This window comes from Leucoraja erinacea, chromosome 16 (genome assembly GCF_028641065.1).
Source record: "Leucoraja erinacea ecotype New England chromosome 16, Leri_hhj_1, whole genome shotgun sequence".
Taxonomy (NCBI): domain Eukaryota; kingdom Metazoa; phylum Chordata; class Chondrichthyes; order Rajiformes; family Rajidae; genus Leucoraja; species Leucoraja erinaceus.
In genome coordinates, this window is record NC_073392.1 from 34,879,436 (window position 1) to 34,898,520 (window position 19,085).

The following is a 19,085-nucleotide window of genomic DNA, read 5'->3' on the forward strand; positions in this document are numbered from 1 at the left end:
GTAAGCAGCGGGCTGGGGTGAGGGCCGAATGCACATGTGGTGCGCGGCTTTATGCCATGCAGGCATCCCCCACCCCCCTCCTCCCCACATGCAGCCCGGGACGGAGCTGGGTCTCCCGTGAATGTAACAACCTCGCCTTTGCAACAATGTGAAACAGCGCGGCGCCCAGTAACAAGCTGGTCGCTACCCACACCATCCCATTGTTGTTGGTTCTCTCTGCTGTACCTCAACACCATAGGTATGCTGTGCCTAAACCACTGAGTATTTGGGCTTTATTTCACACGGTGCAAATAGAATTGTTAAACAAAGGAGGGCACAGCTAACAATTCTGGAACTGCTATTGATCCCAGGACTTGCAAAGAAATGATGCATTAGATGCTAGGATTAGATATATATTTTTGACATAACCTATCTTGAGTCTATGTTAATCCTGTGTCAGGTGATAACTTGGTCACCTATTTGATGGCAAGGTGCATACTGTGTTGAGACGACATTGGGAACTGTAAATTAGTTTTTAAAATCCAGATCTTGAGTGGTTTTGAGCTACCCAGCTTTTGTCTATCGGTGATTCTGATCACATAATGGTAATTTGTGTTGGTAATGGTAAGTTGATTATCCGTAGCAAGAACGTTAGGATGGATGTTATCCCTTGATAGGGTAGAATTACTAAATGCTGCATATAACATTGTACTGTACCTGGTGGATAGTTTGGGAAGAAATCAAATCTTTAGAATTCTGCTTGTGATTGCAAATTGTTTTCAACATTACTGTATTCAATAAAAGCAAAATATTAGAAATACTTAACAGGTTAGGCAATATTTGTGGAAAGAGGAAAAATTATGTTAAATAACGTTTCAGGGGCATACCCTTCAGAAGTGTAATCATCTGTCATATTAACCAATTTGACGGACTTGTTCTATCATAGATATTCCCATCCTTATCCAGTCCTCCTGTCAGTTTCTCAGTAATTAAAAATTGCTTTTATTAGATCTTTCTTCCCTATTTCTGACAAAAGAGTCTGTACCTGAAACAATAACTCTGTTTTGCTTTTCAAAGATGCTGAATGTTTCCTGCGTGTTTTGTTGCTATATTAGATTTCGATCATTTACAATTTTATTTTTATTCCATTAATCTGAGTTTTCAATTATGGTATTTTTCAGATTGTGTTTTAGACTTATGAAATTCCAGATTTTAAGGTGATCACCTGATTTTTATTAATTGGTCCTGAGTACAATGTCCTTTTGTCTGCCTTAAACCCAGCTCACTGCAATGCATTAGAATCCCTTCCAGTCAACTTTCAAGTGAAATGACCCAAAATAGACTGTTGGAGGAATTTAGCAGGCCAGGAAGCCTCTATGGAGGGTAATGGACAGACTGAAGAACAGTCCTGTCCTGAAATACCGTCTGACTATTTTTCTTCATAGATGCTGCCCGGCCTGCTGAATTCTCTTGCGTCTTTGTGTGAGATGAGTTGCTGATACTAATCCTGAATTTAATTTTAAAGCATAAAATGACCCAATTTACTTCAACATTGCACAAGATGCTCACAGGACATGGGTGTAATGTGGAACCAGAGCACTTGTGTATCACCTGCACTTTTTTTAGACTGCATTTCAATTCTGTTTAATCTTCTATTAATAATGCTGCCCCGTCAGTACATGTGTACTCAAGCCAAAAGTGCTGCGGGAATGATTCATTTCTGCTTCCTCCTGACATTCCCACTGTCACAAAATCCAATCTTTAATCAATTTGTTTCACTTCAACGCAGCAAAAGTTATGGGACCAGATGGCAACTCAACTGTAGTACTTACGACTTGCATTCCAGATCTAGCTGTTCAAACTGTTGTGGTGCTGGTACCTACCCAACAATGTAGTTTATTGCTTCAATTTGTACAGTGACAGATCCAATTTGATAAGTCACTAATCTGTCAGTCTGTGCTCAATCAGCACATGATTGCAATAGCCTACTCATCGATGCTTGTTTTTTATTATGGTCATGATTATGGCACCAAACCTCTGGTCTTGGTCTAAACTAGGACCAAAGAGCTGGGTTATGAAGGTGGGGTGAGAGTGACAGCCATCGACATCAAGATAACAATGACTATCAAAAAGCCCTGGTAAGAATGAAATGACTGGGAATTGAGGGTAAAACAATGGTTCAAGTCGTGCCTTGCATAGAGGAAGACGATTATTGTTGAGGGAGGTCAATTATTCCAACAGCACATATTGTTGCAGAAATTGCCTTTGTTCTGAACACTAGCATCCTCACATGTTGCAGCAATACCTTCTTTCTACTATGAGGGTCAGAAATGGGGATGTCCTCGTATGGCACCAAGTAGGATTCCATTAGCAATTTGTGAAATGAAGTCGGGCAACATGCAGATAAATTGTTCTTGTGTTGCAAATAGCAATTGTACCGCAAAAGGGCCAGACAATGACCATTTCTGATGAGGGAATCTAGCCATCTACTTGGCGATGGTAAGGTCTCTTCCCAACATTGACCTCCTGTGCCATCTCCTTTGATTGGAAACCCCGTGGAGAAGCTACATAAACACTGGCTATAAGAGCAGGTCAGAAGTTGGGAATGATGTGGCGAGGAGCTACTCTGACAGCACTTCCAAAATGTGTGATCTTTACTACCAAGAAGAATGATCACAAGGGCAGATACCAGAGGATGACTTATCTGTGGTTTCCCTACAAGCCACACGCTATCCCATCTTGGAAATATATTGCCACTCCATTGTTGCAGGGTCTAGATTTTGGAACTCCTCCCCCAAACAATGTTATCGGGTTAGCTTTACCAGAACCATGCGGGTCGTCTGAGAAAGTGACTTGCCGTTATCTTCTTGAGGGTGGTTTGGGATGGGCAATAAATGCCACCATTGTCTGCATTCTTACAAAAATTAGTAAATGGAGCAGAAAACTGATTGCCTGTTTTTTCTCGCAGTTTTTAGAGAGAAGTCCACTGGTTCAAAATGAGCGAACTAAAGGATTGCCCACTGCAGTTCCATGACTTCAAGCCAGTCGACCATGCAAAGATGTGTCCCCGGTATGCTGCTGTACTATCTCGTTCAGAAGATGATGGGATTGGAATTGAGGAACTGGACACGTTACAGTTGGAGCTGGAAACACTGCTTTCCTCAGCGAGTCGACGACTACGCATCCTAGAGGCAGAGACCCAGGTTGGAATTATGCTAGTCCGTGAAGTTTGGAGACACAGTGCAAACAGCCCTTTATCCCACTAAGTCCACGCTGACCAATGATTACCCATACATTAGTTCTATCCAATTTCATTTTTGCATCCTATACACTATGGGCAATTTGCAGAAACCAATTAACCTACAAACCTGCATGTCTTTGGAATGTGTGATGAAACTGGAGCTTCCGGAGAAATCCCATGCTGATACAGGGATAATGTGCAAACTACGTACAGCCACCACCCATAGTCAGGAATGAACCCGGGTCTCTGGAGCTGTACGGCAGCAACACCATTGCTACGCCACTGTGCCACCCTTCAAGAAACTCTTTTTGCCCATCGAGCCTGATTCATTCATAGAAATGCAAAATCTGTGTGTGCAGCATTGACACGTATATTTGATATTATTACTTTCAGAAGAAAAAAATATCACTACCCATGTTTTGTGTATTAGCAGTTAAGGGTTATGTGCAGTAAGGTTTTGTTGCCTTGGGTCCCAGTTCTGTTTCTATGACTCTTGTTCTCCTTTCATCGACAAACATGGTCCTGTTAGGTTATGATGTATTCTTATTGTTAAAACAAGACATGGACATTTTCTTGCAGTTGTGTAACTGCAGGATTTGACCTGTTCAGAAGGGATGTGTGTTTGATGTAAGTTGGTGGTGGAGATAAACAATAGAGTATCTTATTCATATACGCCTTGCAGGTTAATTTGGCAAAACTGCACACTTAACATTTTTTGGGGGGAAATGGATATGCAGATAGATGTTGCTTATCCTCTGTCTGATACATTTCTTTAACTCGGTGCATGAGGCAGCATCTCTGGAGAGAAGGAATGGGCGACGTTTCGGGTCGAGACTCTTCTTCAGACTGATGTCAGGGGAGTGGGCGGGACAAAGATAGAATATAGTCGGAGACGGTAAGACTAGTGTGAGAACGGGGAAGGGAATGGAGAGAGAAAGCAAGGGCTATCTGAAGTTAGAGAAGTCAACATTCATACCGCTGGGGTGTAAACTACCCAAGTGATATATAAGGTGCTGTTCCTCCAATTTGCGCTGGGCATCACTGACAATGGAGGAGGCCGAGGACAGAAAGGTCAGATTGGGAATGGGAGGGGGAGTTGAAGTGCTGAGCCACCAGGAGATCAGGTAGGTTAAGACGGACTGAGCGGAGGTATTCAGTGAAATGATCGTCGAGCCTGCACTTGGTCTCGCCGATGGAGAAATGTTGACACCTGGAACAGCGGATACAGTAGATGAGGTTGGAGGAGATGCAAGTGAATCTCTGCCTCACCTGATTGGGTCCTTGGATGGAGTCGAGAGGGGAGGTAAAGGTAGACAAAAGTGCTGGAGAAACTCAGCAGGTGCAGCAGCATCTATGGAGCGAAGGAAATAGGCAACGTTTCGGGCCAAAACCCTTCTTCAGACTAAAGGGACAGGTGTTGCATCTCCTGCGGTTGCATGGGGAAAGTACCTGGGGAAGGGGGTGGTTTGGGTGGGAACAGACGAGTTGACCAGGGAGTTTTAGAGAGAACGGTCTCTGTGGAAAGCAGAAAGGGGTGGAGATGGGAAGATGTGGCCAGTGGTGGGATCCTGTTGGAGTTGACGAAAATGTTGGAGGATTTTATGCTGTATGCGACGGCTGATGGGGTGGATGGTGGGGGAAAAGGGGGACTCTGTCCTTGTTACGAATGGGGAGAAAGGGTGTAAGAGCGGAGCTGCAGGATATCGAGGGGACCCTAATGAGAGCCTCATCTATAATGGAAGAGGGGAACCCCCTTTTCTTAAAGAATGAAGACATCTCCGATGCCCTGGTGTGGAACACCTCGTCCTGGGCGCAAATGTGGTGTAGACGGAGGAATTGGGAGTAGAGGTAGAGCCTCTCCAGGAAACAGGGTGGGAAGAAGTGTAATCAAGATCGCTATGGAACCTGGGGAGGGGGTGATTTGGGTGGGAAGGGACGAGTTGACCAGGGAGTGTCGGAGGGAACGGTCTCTTTGGAAAGCAGAAACATCGAAACATAGAAATTAGGTGCAGGAGTAGGCCATTCGGCCCTTCGAGCCTGCACCGCCATTCAATATGATCATGGCTGATCATCCAACTCAGTATCCCGTACCTGCCTTCTCTCCATACCCCCTGATCCCCTTAGCCACAAGGGCCACATCTAACTCCCTCTTAAATATAGCCAATGAACTGGCCTCAACTACCCTCTGTGGCAGAGAGTTCCAGAGATTCACCACTCTCTGTGTGAAAAAAGTTCTTCTCATCTCGGTTTTAAAGGATTTCCCCCTTATCCTTAAGCTGTGACCCCTTGTCCTGGACTTCCCCAACATCGGGAACAATCTTCCTGCATCTAGCCTGTCCAACCCCTTAAGAATTTTGTAAGTTTCTATAAGATCCCCTCTCAATCTCCTAAATTCTGGAGAGTATAAACCAAGTCTATCCAGTCTTTCTTCATAAGACAGTCCTGACATCCCAGGAATCAGTCTGGTGAACCTTCTCTGCACTCCCTCTATGGCAATAATGTCCTTCCTCAGATTTGGAGACCAAAACTGTACGCAATACTCCAGGTGTGGTCTCACCAAGACCCTGTACAACTGCAGTAGAACCTCCCTGCTCCTATACTCAAATCCTTTTGCTATGAAAGCCAACATACCATTCGCTTTCTTTACTGCCTGCTGCACCTGCATGCCTACTTTCAATGACTGGTGTACCATGACACCCAGGTCTCGCTGCATCTCCCCCTTTCCCAATCGGCCACCATTTAGATAATAGTCTGCTTTCCCGTTTTTGCCACCAAAATGGATAACCTCACATTTATCCACATTATACTGCATCTGCCAAACATTTTCCCACTCACCCAGCCTATCCAAGTCACCTTGCAGTCTCCTAGCATCCTCCTCTAACACTGCCCCCCAGCTTAGTGTCATCCGCAAACTTGGAGATATTGCCTTCAATTCCCTCATCCAGATCAATAATATATATTGTAAATAGCTGGGGTCCCAGCACTGAGCCTTGCGGTACCCCATTAGTCACTGCCTGCCATTGTGGAAAGGACCCGGTTATTAGTACTCTTTGCTTCCTGTTGGCCAACCAGTTCTCTATCCACATCAATACTGAACCCCCAATGCCGTGTGCTTTAAGTTTGTATACTAATCTCTTATGTGGGACCTTGTCGAAAGCCTTCTGGAAGTCCAGATACACCACATCCACTGGTTCTCCCCTATCCACGCTACTAGTTACATCCTCGAAAAATTCTATAAGATTCATCAGACATGATTTACCTTTCGTAAATCCATGCTGACTTTGTCCGATGATTTCACCACTTTCCAAATGTGCTGCTATCCCATTTTAATAACTGACTCTAGCAGTTTCCCCACTACCGATGTTAGGCTAACTGGTCTGTAATTCCCCGTTTTCTCTCTCCCTCCCTTCTTAAAAAGTGGGGTTACGTTTGCTACCCGCCAATCTTCAGGAACTACTCCAGAATCTAAAGAGTTTTGAAAAATTATTACTAATGCATCCACTATTTCTGGAGCTACTTCCTTAAGTACTCTGGGATGCAGCCTATCTGGCCCTTGGGATTTATCGGCCTTTAATCCATTCAATTTGCCCAACACCACTTCCCGGCTAACCTGGATTTCACTCAATTCCTCCAACTCCTTTGACCCGCGGTCCCCTGCTATTTCCGGCAAATTATTTATGTCTTCCTTAGTGAAGACGGAACCAAAGTAGTTATTCAATTGGTCCGCCATATCCTTGTTCCCCATGATCAACTCACCTGTTTCTGACTGCAAGGGACCTACATTTGTTTTAACTAATCTCTTTCTTTTCACATATCTATAAAAACTTTTGCAGTCAGTTTTTATGTTCCCTGCCAGTTTTCTTTCATAATCTATTTTTCCTTTCCTAATTAAGCCCTTTGTCCTCCTCTGCTGGTCTCTGAATTTCTCCCAGTCCTCCGGGATGCTGCTTTTTCTGGCTAATTTGTACACATCATCCTTCGCTTTGATACTATCCCTGATTTCCCTTGTTATCCACGGATGTACTACCTTCCCTGATTTATTCTTTTGCCAAACTGGGATGAACAATTTTTGTAGTTCATCCATGCAGTCTTTAAATGTCTTCCATTACATATCCACCGTCAACCCTTTTAGAATTAATTGCCAGTCAATCTTGGCCAATTCACGTCTCATACCCTCAAAGTTACCTTTCTTTAAGTTCAGAAATATTGTTTCTGAATTAACAATGTCACTCTCCATCCTAATGAAGAACTGAACCATATTATGGTCACTCTTGCCCAAGGGGGCACGTGTACAACAAGACTGCTAACTAACCCTTCCTCATTACTCAATACCCAGTCTAAAATAGCCTGCTCTCTCGTTGGTTCCTCTACATGTTGATTTAGATAACTATCCCGCATACTTTCCAAGAAATCCTCTTCCTCAGCACCCCTGCCAATTTGATTCACCCAATCTATATGTAGATTGAAGTCACCCATTATAACCGTTTTGCCTTTGTCGCACGCATTTCTAATTTCCTGTTTGATACCATCTCCAACTTCACTACTACTGTTAGGTGGCCTGTACACAACACCCACCAGCGTTTTCTGCCCCTTAGTGTTTCGCAGCTCTACCCATACCGATTCCACATCCTCCAAACTAATGTCCTTCCTTTCATTGCGTTAATCTCCTCTCTAATCAGCAACGCTATCCCACCTCATTTTTCTTTCTCTCTATCCCTCCTGAATATTGAATATCCCTGGATGTTCAGCTCCCAGCCTTGGTCACCCTGGAGCCATGTCTCCGTGATCCCAACTATATCATAGTCATTAATAGCTATCTGCACATTCAACTCATCCACCTTATTACGAATGCTCCTTGCATTGAGCCACAAAGCCTTCAGGCTTGTTTTTACAGCGCTCTTACCCCTTATGTTGAAAAATGTCCCTTTTTGATTTTTGCCCTGGTTTTGTCTGCCTGCCACTTTTACTTTTCACCTTGCTACCTATTTCTTCTACCCTCATTTTACACCCCTCTGTCTCTACACTCACACATTTAAGAAACCCTTTCCCTTTAACTCCATCGTCCACTATCCCATTCGACACCCCACCCCCCTTATTCAGTTTAAAACCACCCGTGTAGCAGTGGCAAACCAAAAAAGAAAGGGGTGGAGATACCTTTCCTACCTGAGAAAACGCCCTCAACAAACGCTTCCTTTCCTACCTGAGCAGTAACACCTATCGCTTTACCCCCCCTCGACTCCATCCAAGGACCCAAACAGTCTTTCCAGGTGAGGCAGATGTTCACTTGCACCTCCTCCAGCCTCATCTACTGTATCCGCTGTTCCGGAGTCAACTTCTCTACATTGGCGAGACCAAGTGCAGACTCGGCGATCGTTTCCCTGAACACATCCGCTCAGTCCGTCTTAACCTACCTGATCCCCTAGAGGCTCAGCACTTCAACTCCCCCTGCCATTCCCAATGTAACCTTTCTGTCCTGGGCCTCCTCCATTGTCAGAATGAGGTCCAGCGCAAATTGGAGGAACAGCATCTCATATTTCGCTTGGGTAGTTTACACCTCAGCAGTATGAACATTGACTTCTCTAACTTCAGATAGCATTTGCTTTCTCTCTCCATCCCCTTCACCTTCCCAGTTCTCCCACTAGTCTTACTGTCTCCGACTACATTCTATCTTTGTCCCGTCCCCTCCCCTGAAATCAGTTTGAAGAAGGGTCTCCACCGGAAACTTCGCCCATTCCTTCTCTCCAGAGATGCTGCCTCACCCGCTGAGTTACTCCAGCATTTTGTGTCTTCCTTCGATTTAAACTAGCATCTGCAGTTCTTTCTTACACATTTCTTTAACTATTATGTACCAGCGTGACACTCAAAATGCAGTAATTGCTAGTTTTTTTCAAGGTTTGTGACTTTGGCCCATGGTTAGTTTCAGAAGAACATTCCCATTAGCATCACTGTGACAGCTCTAGCTTCCATACATTGCTGTTCTCTGAGTGAGGAAACGCTGATGCTGAACGTTTTTCCTTCCGCCCACAATATTTAATGAAAAAGAATATGTGTGTGTTTATGATTGTGTTTATAGTTTGTTTGGTTGTTTGTTTGTTTGTCTTTTTGCACAAAGTCCGCGAGCATTGCCACTTTTCATTTCACTGCACATCTCGTATGTGTATGTGACGAATAAACTAAACTTGACTTGACGACTTGAAGAAGTGCTTTTTGTTTGAAGAGCATTTAAACTGTGATTTCAGATCCTCACAGACTGGCAGGATAAAAAAGGTGATAAGAGGCTGTTGAAATTTGTGAAAGAACAGGAGCATGGAACGCCACAGAAACATGGGAAACCGAAGAAGCAGAAAATTGATGGAAAAGGAAGTCATGGAAGTGGACCTGGTCCTGGGCGCCCTAAATCCAAAAATGTACAGCCCAAAATACAGGAGTATGAATTTACAGATGATCCCTTGGATGTTCCCAGAATTCCAAAGAACGACGCCCCTAACAGGTAGGATCTTGCTTTACCAATAGCCCGTAGCCTTGTCAGGCGAGGTCTGTAGGTCAGGAAAGGTGCGGCACCTTCAGGTTTCTGTGGAGCTTGTTGTAAGTGTAACAATGTTTTCTTTTGTACCTCTTATCAGATGGTAAGAATTCTTTATTGTACTCTGCCCCACCTCCCACGAGAAGTGAGTAAACTGAAGGGAGAAATAAAACAATGAAGTTTGTTTGATTTGGCCTTCTGCCTCCTCGGCCTCAACTGAGGGCCAGACAGTTGTGTGTAACATTGCAGTCTGCACATCTATCGAGCTGGGGTGACCACCAGGTTCAGGAATAGTTTCCTCCAACAAGTCTGAAGAGGGTCTTGACCCAAAACGTCACCCATTCCTTCTCTCCAGAGATGCTGCCTGTCCCACTGAGTTACTCCAGCATTTTGTGCCCATCCTCCCAACAACCATCAGGCCCTTGAACACTACACAACTCTAACCTCAACTATCAGCTGTGGTTGTCCTTGATTGCACTGAGGTTTTTTTGCACTAGTATTGGGGTAATTAATTTATTGATTTTTTTTGTAATATGTTATCAATGTGTATTCTGTTTGCAGGCCTGTTATGCTGCTGCAAGTAAGAATTTCAATAGACAATAGGTGCAGGACTAGGCCATTCGACCCTTCGAGCCAGTAACGCCACTCAATGTGGTCATGGCTGATCATCCACAATCTGTACCCCTTTCCTGCCTTTCCCCATATCCCCTGACTCCGCTATCTTTAAGAGCCCTATCTAGCTCTCTCTTGAAAGTATCCAGAGAACCGGCCTCCACCGCCCTCTGAGGCAGAGAATTCCACAGACTCACAACTGTGTGAAAAAGTGTTTCCTCATCAGGCCCGTACGAAGCTTTTCAAAAAGGGGGTGGCATGACAGGATTACAAAAAACGTAATGTGAAATAATGTGCGCGCTGCGCACATCACGTGCGCGAAGCGTGAAGTCCCTCGATGCCAGGGTTTTTAGATGCTCTCTGATGCATTCTGAGCCTTATTTTGGAGCATTTTTGCACCAAATTTAAGACCAATATTTCAGAAATTAACAGGAACCTGAGAGGTAGCTTTTTCACACAAAGCGAGCTGCCAGAGGAGGTAGTTAAGGCTGGGACTATCCTACTGTTTAAGAGACATTGGGACACGTACATGGATAGGACAGATTTAGATCGATATGGGCCAGACGCGTGTGAGTGGGGCTAGTTCAGATGGGACACGTCGGTCGGTGTGGGCAAGTTGGGCTGAAGGGCCTGTTTCCACACTGCATCATTCTATGACTAAAGAGTGAAGAAGAAAAATGCATGTAGATAAGTAGAGCAGATTTGAAAGAGGAGTGAAATGTAAAGGCAGAGAGAGGTTTATGGGTGGAAAAGAACATAGGAAGAGTGGGCTTGGGCAGATGGGTGAAGGGAAAATAGTCACAAAGTGCTGGAGTAACTCAGTGGGTCAGGCAGCATCTGTGGAGAATATGGATAGGCGACGTTTCACAGAGTGCTGGAGTAACTCAGTGGGTCAGGCAGCATCTCTGGAGAAATGGTATAGATTATATTTCGGGTCAAGACCGTTCTTCAGTAATATTCATGATGTGACATGCATAGACATTCCTGAATGTTACCCAAACCATCGTGAGCTACTTTGTTATGATGCTTGCCCTCTCTTATAACATATCTGCTGCCATGGGTGATGCAGGACAGGACACAAGCTTTGGGACACAGTGTGAAACTGTTGCCATCTGTCCCAGCCTGGTAAAAACCTGGATGGAGTGGATGTGGAGAGGATGTTTCCACTAGTGGGAGAGTCTAAGACCAGTGACCACAGCCTCAGAATTAAAAGACATTCGTTTAGGAAGGAGATGAGCAGGAATTTCTTAAGTCGGAGGGTGGTAAACTGTGGAATTCATTGCCACAGACAGCTGTGGAGGTCAAGTCAATGGACATTTTTCAGGAAGAGATTGATAGATTCTTAGGTTACACAGAAAAGCTGGAGAAACTCAGCGGGTGCAGCAGCATCTATGGAGCGAAGGAAATAGGCAACGTTTCGGGCCGAAACCCTTCTTCAGGGTTGATAGATTCTTGATTGATACTGGTGTCAGAGGTAATGGGGAGAAGGCAGGAGAATGGGTTTGAGAGGGAAAGATAGTCATAGAGTGATACTGTGTGGAAACAGGCCCTTCGGCCCAGCATGTCCCATCTGCACTAGTCCCACCTGCCCACGTTTGATCCATATCCCTCCGAACCTGTCCTATCCATGTACCTGTCTAACTGTTTCTTAAATGTTGCGATAGTCCCTGCCTCAACTACCTCCTCTGGCAGCTTGTTCCATACACCTATCACCCTTTGTGTGAAAAACATACCCCACAGATTCCTATTAAATATTTTGCCCTTCACCTTAAACTTATGTCCTCTGCTCCTCGATTCACTTACTCTGGGCAAAAGACTCAACCATATCTATTCAAATCATGATTTATACACCTCTATTAGATCATCCCTCATCCTCCTGTGCTCCATGAAATAGTCCCAGCCTACTCAACCTCTCCCTATAGCTCTGGCCCTCTAGTCCTGGCAACATCCTCATAAATCTTCACTGTACCCAGTTTGATGACATATTTCCTATAACATGGTGCCCAGAACTGAACACAATACTCTGAATGCGGCCTCACCAACTTCTTATGCAACTGCAACATGACCTCCCAACTTCTATACTCAGCCTGGCCCGCTGAGTTACTCCAGCACTCTGTGAAACGTCACAGAACAGGGCAAGATTAGCAAGTTTGCTGATGATACAGAAGTGAGTGGTTTTGCAGATAGTGAAGATAGTTGTGAAAGATTGCAGCAGGATCTGGATCATTTAGCCAGGTGGGCAGAGGAATGGTTGATGGTTGCATGGTTCCTTGAAGGTCGTGTCGCAGGTATATCAGGTGGTCAAAAAGTATTTTGGCACTTTGGCCTTCATCAGTCAGAGTATTGAGTATAGAAGTTGGGAGGTCATGTTGCAGTTGTATAAGACGTTGGTGAGACTGCATTTAGAATATTGTGTTCGGTTCTGGGCACCATGTTATAGGAAAGATGTCAAACTGAAAAGAGTACAGAGATCCCATCCTGGATCAGTCCAATCAAGGTTGTGTCAGCCGCAAACTTGAGAAGCTTGACAGAGGTGTCTGTGGAGGTGCAGTCATTGGTGTGGCGAGAGTAGAGGAGAGGGGAGAGTACGCATCTTGCGGTGCTCCTATGCTGAGCGTTTGCGGGTCCGAGATATGCTTTCCGGCCTCACATGCTGCTTCCTGTCTTGTCAGTAAGCTGGTGATCCACCGACAGAGGGGTTCAGGCACAGTCAACTCAGAAAGTTTGGAGCGTAGTAGCTCTGGCACAATGGTGTTGAATGCAGACCTAAAATCAATAAAACAAAATCCTCGCATAGGTTCCCTAGCGGTCTAGGTGCTGGAGGATGAAGTACAGGCCCAGATTGACTGCGTCATCCACAGATCTATTGGCCCAATATGCAAAATGCAGAGGATCCAGCAGAGGGATTGTGATATTTTTCAGCTTGGCCAGCACAAGCCTTTCAACGGTCTTCATGACTACAGAGGCCAGTGCGACAAGCCTGTAGTCATTAAGACCAGTAATCCTTACCTTTTTGGGTACAAGGACAATAGTGGAGACTTTGAAGCAGGCAGGGACTGGTCAAAAATTAGTAATTGGGTGTGAAATGGTGATTGGAATAGGATGGGTGTAGAAGGGCCCAGTCTTTGCAGACTGAGGTCAGGCTATGAGTAGGTGTGAAGTGTTGGGTGGGGTGGGAAAGGGTGCACTCTTTTCATACTGGAGTCTTGCCTTAAGTAGGTGTGAAGTGATGAATGGGAAGGAGAGTGTGCAGGGTCCATTCTTTGCAGACTGGGGTCTGCCTGTGTTTGTTGGGGAGGGGGTTTCAGGGTTACGTTTCTGATTTTCAAACCTGCAGTAAAACTCATTCAGGTCGTTCGTCAGCTGACGATTGTCCAAAGAGCGGGGGGCTTTCCTCTTATAGCTGGTGATTTCTTGCATGCCCTTCCAAACTGAAGAAGAGTCTTTAGCTGAGAACTTGCTCATCAACTTCTCAGAGTACCTTTCCTTGGCAGCTCTGATTGCTCTTCTCAGCTCTTTATCAATTAGGATATATTTTAACTCTTTAATGATCAGGCTATCGGCTTGACGCATATTTGCCCCCAACACCCCTTCTCCCCCCTCGATCTCGAAATTGAAATGTTACATCTGTATATAATGATCCCATTAAAATGTGTATTTATGTCACAAACTATGGAATTCATATTTTTCAGTATTGTTATCAAGGAAAAGAAAGCAGTTCCAATTGTTTGATATTATTTGATATTGTTTAATATTATTCATATGGAGGAGAAAATATAATAGCTCTAAAACCTTAATTTTGCAATCTCACTAAAGATAATCCCCCTTTCCCCTCCCCAATCTCTCTCTCCCCTCCCTTCCCCTCTCCCTCTCCCCCTCCCCCTTCTTTCTTGCGGGGGGGTGAAGATGAAGATGGCGCCTTCTCTGTCGGGCGGGGGGGATGAAGATGACGGGGGCAGCGGGGGTCAGTGGGGGTGGCGTGGGCCCAGCGGGGGTGGCGGGGGCACAGCGAGGGTGGCGATGGACCCAGCGCGGGTGGCACCGGGCCCAGCGGATGAAGGTGGCGTGGGCCCAGCCGGGGGTGGCGTGGGCCCAGCGGGGGTGGCGTGGACCCAGCGGGGGTGGCGTGGGCCCAGCGGGGGTGGGGTGGGGGGAAAATGGCTTGGGCCCCGGCGGCGGGGGGAGGCGAGGGGAGCGGGCTCCGCCGCAGCGGCGTCTGGTGTTGGGGTTACAGCCATTGGGTTCAGATACAACCACTCTTGCCCAGCGACGGGAGAACAGAGAACTGGCCGTTTCCAAAGTGGAAACGTTGATTTTCTTTTCCGGTTTTTTGGGGGGGTTTTTCCGATTTTTTTTTTTTGGTTATTTTTTTCTTAGGGGAAAAAAAGGGGGGTGCGGTCGCACCTAACGCACCCCCCCATTCGGACGGCCATGCTCATCTCCATTCTAAATGGCTTATTTGGCTTTCATTGTTCTGTTGTCGATACATGACAATTAAACACTTTTGCTGCTAGAATCACAATGTTCACAAAATGTAGGCTCTCAACCTCATCACTTTTAAGGAAAACAAATGCTTTATTTAATTGCTGATATTCACCAAACATTTTTCTGGTAAATCACTGTATCTAGGTTATTTGCATCTGAACCACTTTAAGAACAAGTATTTATTTTCCATAATCTACTTTAATCAAAATTAGTTCAAATGTATAAGCTTTTGCTGTTAGCTTTAAAACCCCTGATATTGTCCTTGACACTCTTCTTTGAAACCTTTTTATCAACTGCAGATAATATTGGACATTATTTATACGTTATTGATCTTACTGATTTATTATTGATTGTAAGCAGATTATTTTAATTTTGTTTCAATCTAACAATTTTGTGGTGCATCCTGAATTTGAAAAATTTTAAAGCAAAAAAACCCTGCAGATGCTGGAAATCTGAAATAAAAAGAGAAAATCATGGAGATTCTCAGCAGGACAGGCAGTAGTTGCAGCGAAAAAAACAAATTGATAGACAACACAAAGTCTTTGGCATTCAAAGACTCTTTTCAGAGTACTCTTTCAAATTCTGCTGTTTGACCCGCTGAGTATCTCCAATGTTCCCTGTTGTTATTTTGGTGTTTGAGTTCTCTTGTCCACAGTTGCTACATGTTCATTGGAGTAATCGTCTTCTGCTGCAGATTCTGGGCATCAGTGGAACCGTACTGTGCTGATATAACTAATGAGGAGATCCGTATCCTTGAGGACCTTCTGAAACCCCCTGAGGATGAAGCAGAGTATTACAAGGTGAAAGTCGAACATTGACCAACCTGGGGAGTGAAACTAAAGAATGGGTTAGAAAGCAAAAAAAAACGCTACCAAAGGGAATGTCATTTTTAGGAGACACAAGAAACTGCAGATGCTGGTTTATCAAAAAAGATCAAGTGCTGTGGAAGCAAGATAGACACAAAAAGCAGGAGTAAGTCAGTGGGTCAGACGGCATCTGTGGAGAAAAGGAATAGGTGACGTTTCAGGTCGAGACCCTAAACGTCGCCTGTTCCTTTTCTCCAGAAATGCTGTCCGATCCACTGAGTTACTCCAGCTTTTTCTGTCCATCTTTAGTTTAAATCTGCAGTTCCTTCCTACACAAGTGCTTGAGTAACTTAGCAGGTCAGGCAACAACTCTGGAAAACATAGATAGATGATGTATCGGGTTGGGACCCTTCTACAGACTCAGTCTTAAGATCATGAAAAAGGGTACTGACCCAAAACGCCACCTATTCATGTTCTCCAGAGATGCTGCCTGACCCATTGAGTTACTCCAGCATTTTGTGTCTCTTTTAAGGAAGCTTTTGAAAGCAACATAGATTTGATTTTGTGGGAAGGATGATGAAGATTGAAAACGAGGGTATGAAGCATTACGCCAAATTCATATCTTGCTTTGTGCCTATAATGGTTTCCTTGCCTAATGATGCCATTGAGCAGAGAACCTACAACCTTTGGTAGAGAGACACTGTTATGATCCACCACCTAGAAGGCACGCCCACGACACAGTCATTTTATGTAACCAGCTTGAGTGTCTGTTTGGTAGACAATTGAGGCTGTGTATAACAATGCCACATTTCCCTTTGCAAAGATATTGACAAAGATCATAGCTCTCGAATATTAAATTATGTATTTTATTCCAATTTTAAGTGCCCTGTTCGCTGTGGTGTAATCTGAACTCCTATCTCTATAAATTGGTGCACATCTCTGGAATATTGAGATCCCTGATGGTGCAGTACAGCCCTGTTAATTTTAATTATTTTTGAAATGGGGCGGCCAGACACATTCACTGGAAAAGCAGGGAAGATTGAAACAGCTGAGCACAAATCACACCTCTGAGTGTGCGAGAGTAATGCATTCTAATGGTTGCAGTCGATAGGAAAGAAGCATTGATTGTGGAGGGGTGGTGTTGCTGTGGACATTCTGTGGAAGTGAGTAATCCTTAACCGTTTATCGTCTTTCTTACCTCCAATCATTTCTCATTGTGTCCTTGTGTGTGCAGATCCCTCCTCTGGGCAAACATTACTCGCAACGTTGGGCGCAAGAGGACCTTCTGGAGGAGCAGAAGGAAGGTGCACGTGCTGCGGCCGCAGCAGAGAAGAAGAAAGGTGTGCTTGGAGCTTTGACTGAGCTCGACTCGAAAGGTGAGCTGGACTTCACAGTGCAATTCACTTCACTGCAAGTAGTGTGTTTTTTTATAATAAAGTTAGCAGATTGAACAGTCCTTCAACGTTTTGCTTATTTTACTCTTTAGCCTACTTATTCATTTAATGTTTGTTTTCAAGAAGGCTTTCTGGAGATAGACACAAAATGTTGGAATAACTCAGCGGGTCTGGCAGCATCTCTGGAGAAAAGGAATAGGTGATGTTTCGTCGGACTTGAAACCCTTCTTCAGAGACTGAAACGTCACCTATTCCTTTTCTCCAGAGATGCTACCTGACCCGCTGAGTTACTCCAGCATTTTGTGTCTATCTTCAGTGTAAACCAGCATCTGCATTTCCTTCCTACACAGGCTTTCTGGAGCGTTGCCTCATCTGAGAAAGATCTGTTTAATGTATCTGATTTGACTGGCGGACTGCCACTGATGGAGCAGGGGTCAGAATAATTCCCATCAAAATTACTAACCACTGGTCTTAACCTCTGGTCCACCCGTCCTCCAAACTTGCTATCCTCGCTTTCTGTTCTTCCCGTTTCCCAGGAGCGGAAACCAGAATAAATACTGTTTTGGCACTGGATACATAACTCCAGCTCATTTACATTTCAAACAAAATTGTACTCCTCATCTTGAAGTGTAAAATATCTCATTTGCCCCCGTCACCTCCAATCCAGCTAATATGCCAAACCCCTGTGCAAGGATTCAAAAACCCAATTCTGCAACTTAAAGTCCCTTCATGAACTCGACTTATCCTTTCTACTGTTCTCCAGATCTATGCTGACTTTTACAAATTGCGACATGTATGGAAAATTGTGCTTGCTTAGAGAATGAAGGCAGGGAGAGACTTGGTGATATTTGTAAACAATGAATCTGGCGCTTCAATGAAAAAGAGACTTGGTAATCATGTTTAAATGATGAATTGAAACAAAACAAAATGAGGCAATCTGTTCTGTTGGCTGAAGGGTTCTAACTAGAGGACACAATTAAGGTGATGGCTAAAAATCTGAGTTGACTTGCAGAAAAATATAATTGACTGCAATGGTTATGATTTGGAGTGCATGCTTATTTTTTGATGGATACAGATTTTACCATGACCTTTGAAGGGGATCTGGATAAATAATTTGAATGAGAGCAAAAAAAAAATGCAAGAATGAGGGAGAGTAGGATTAGTGGAATATGTTTTGATAATGTCAGTGCAGCTCAAAGTGCTGTTTGACCTCCTCCTGAACTAAATGAGCAGTTTTTTTCTGCTTGAGATTCTATTACTGATATCAGCTGGTGAAAGTTCTCAATGTTTCTCGCTGCCTACCTTTTCTTTAACCGTGACTACATTTATGGTCACCCTCTTGCTTACTGGCTCCCTTTCTATTACCTTGCCCCTTTTGTGACAGGTTGTATATGATTTCTTTAAAAAATCGTGTACAAATGTATCCATTAGTTGTAAGTGATTCTTCTCTTGTTAGATGTGGACGCAATCCTGAAGAAGGAACAACATGATCAGCCTGAAGACGGCTCTCCTTTTGGCCCCCTTACACAACGATTGCTCCAGGCTTTGGTGGAGGTGAGACTGGAGTATTAAGGCAGGTCATAGACTGCTAAATTTCTCCAAGATATTTCAGATTTATCTATTCTGCTCCATTTTATGTTGGGTGTTTCGCAACTGTTCTTTTTGCACCTCCGTGCTACCAAAATAATGCATTTACCTACTGTGCAATTGGGGCAACAGGTGGAGTGGCAAGTTGTTTGGCATGGAGTTGGGTGGACAGATATTTCAGTTTCATTGTGATTTAAAAAAACAACAAAATTCTATTCAATTCGAAAGGCAGATTTTAATCTTTTTGCCGTAAACTTTAGCTTAGTTTATTGTCACATGTACCGAGGTACAGTGAAAAGCTTTTGTTGCGTGTTAACCAGTCAGTGGAAAGACTATACATGATTACAGTCGAGTTATCCATAGTGCACTGAATGACGAAAATGGATCAGAGGGATATGGGTTAAATGTGGGCAAATGAGACGAGCATAGATGAGTATCTTGGTCAGCATGGAGGACTT

At 44.3% G+C, this 19,085-nt stretch overlaps 1 protein-coding gene across 3 annotated transcripts in view; it reads left to right on the forward strand.

The window, feature by feature from the left end:
- Window positions 1-19,085, forward strand: part of tada3l (transcriptional adaptor 3 (NGG1 homolog, yeast)-like) — a 44,554-nt gene that overhangs the window by 16,186 nt on the left and 9,283 nt on the right. For 2 of the 3 annotated variants that reach the window (XM_055648151.1, XM_055648149.1), the window contains exons 2-6: window positions 2,948-3,182; window positions 9,460-9,710; window positions 15,535-15,640; window positions 16,881-17,022; window positions 18,497-18,594. In XM_055648151.1, coding sequence (XP_055504126.1) covers window positions 2,976-3,182; window positions 9,460-9,710; window positions 15,535-15,640; window positions 16,881-17,022; window positions 18,497-18,594 — 804 coding nt within the window. In that variant the 5' untranslated portion in view covers window positions 2,948-2,975. Of the gene's footprint in view, window positions 1-14; window positions 239-2,947; window positions 3,183-9,459; window positions 9,711-15,534; window positions 15,641-16,880; window positions 17,023-18,496; window positions 18,595-19,085 lie in introns of those variants that run through there. The other variant, XM_055648150.1, reaches the window with a different exon arrangement.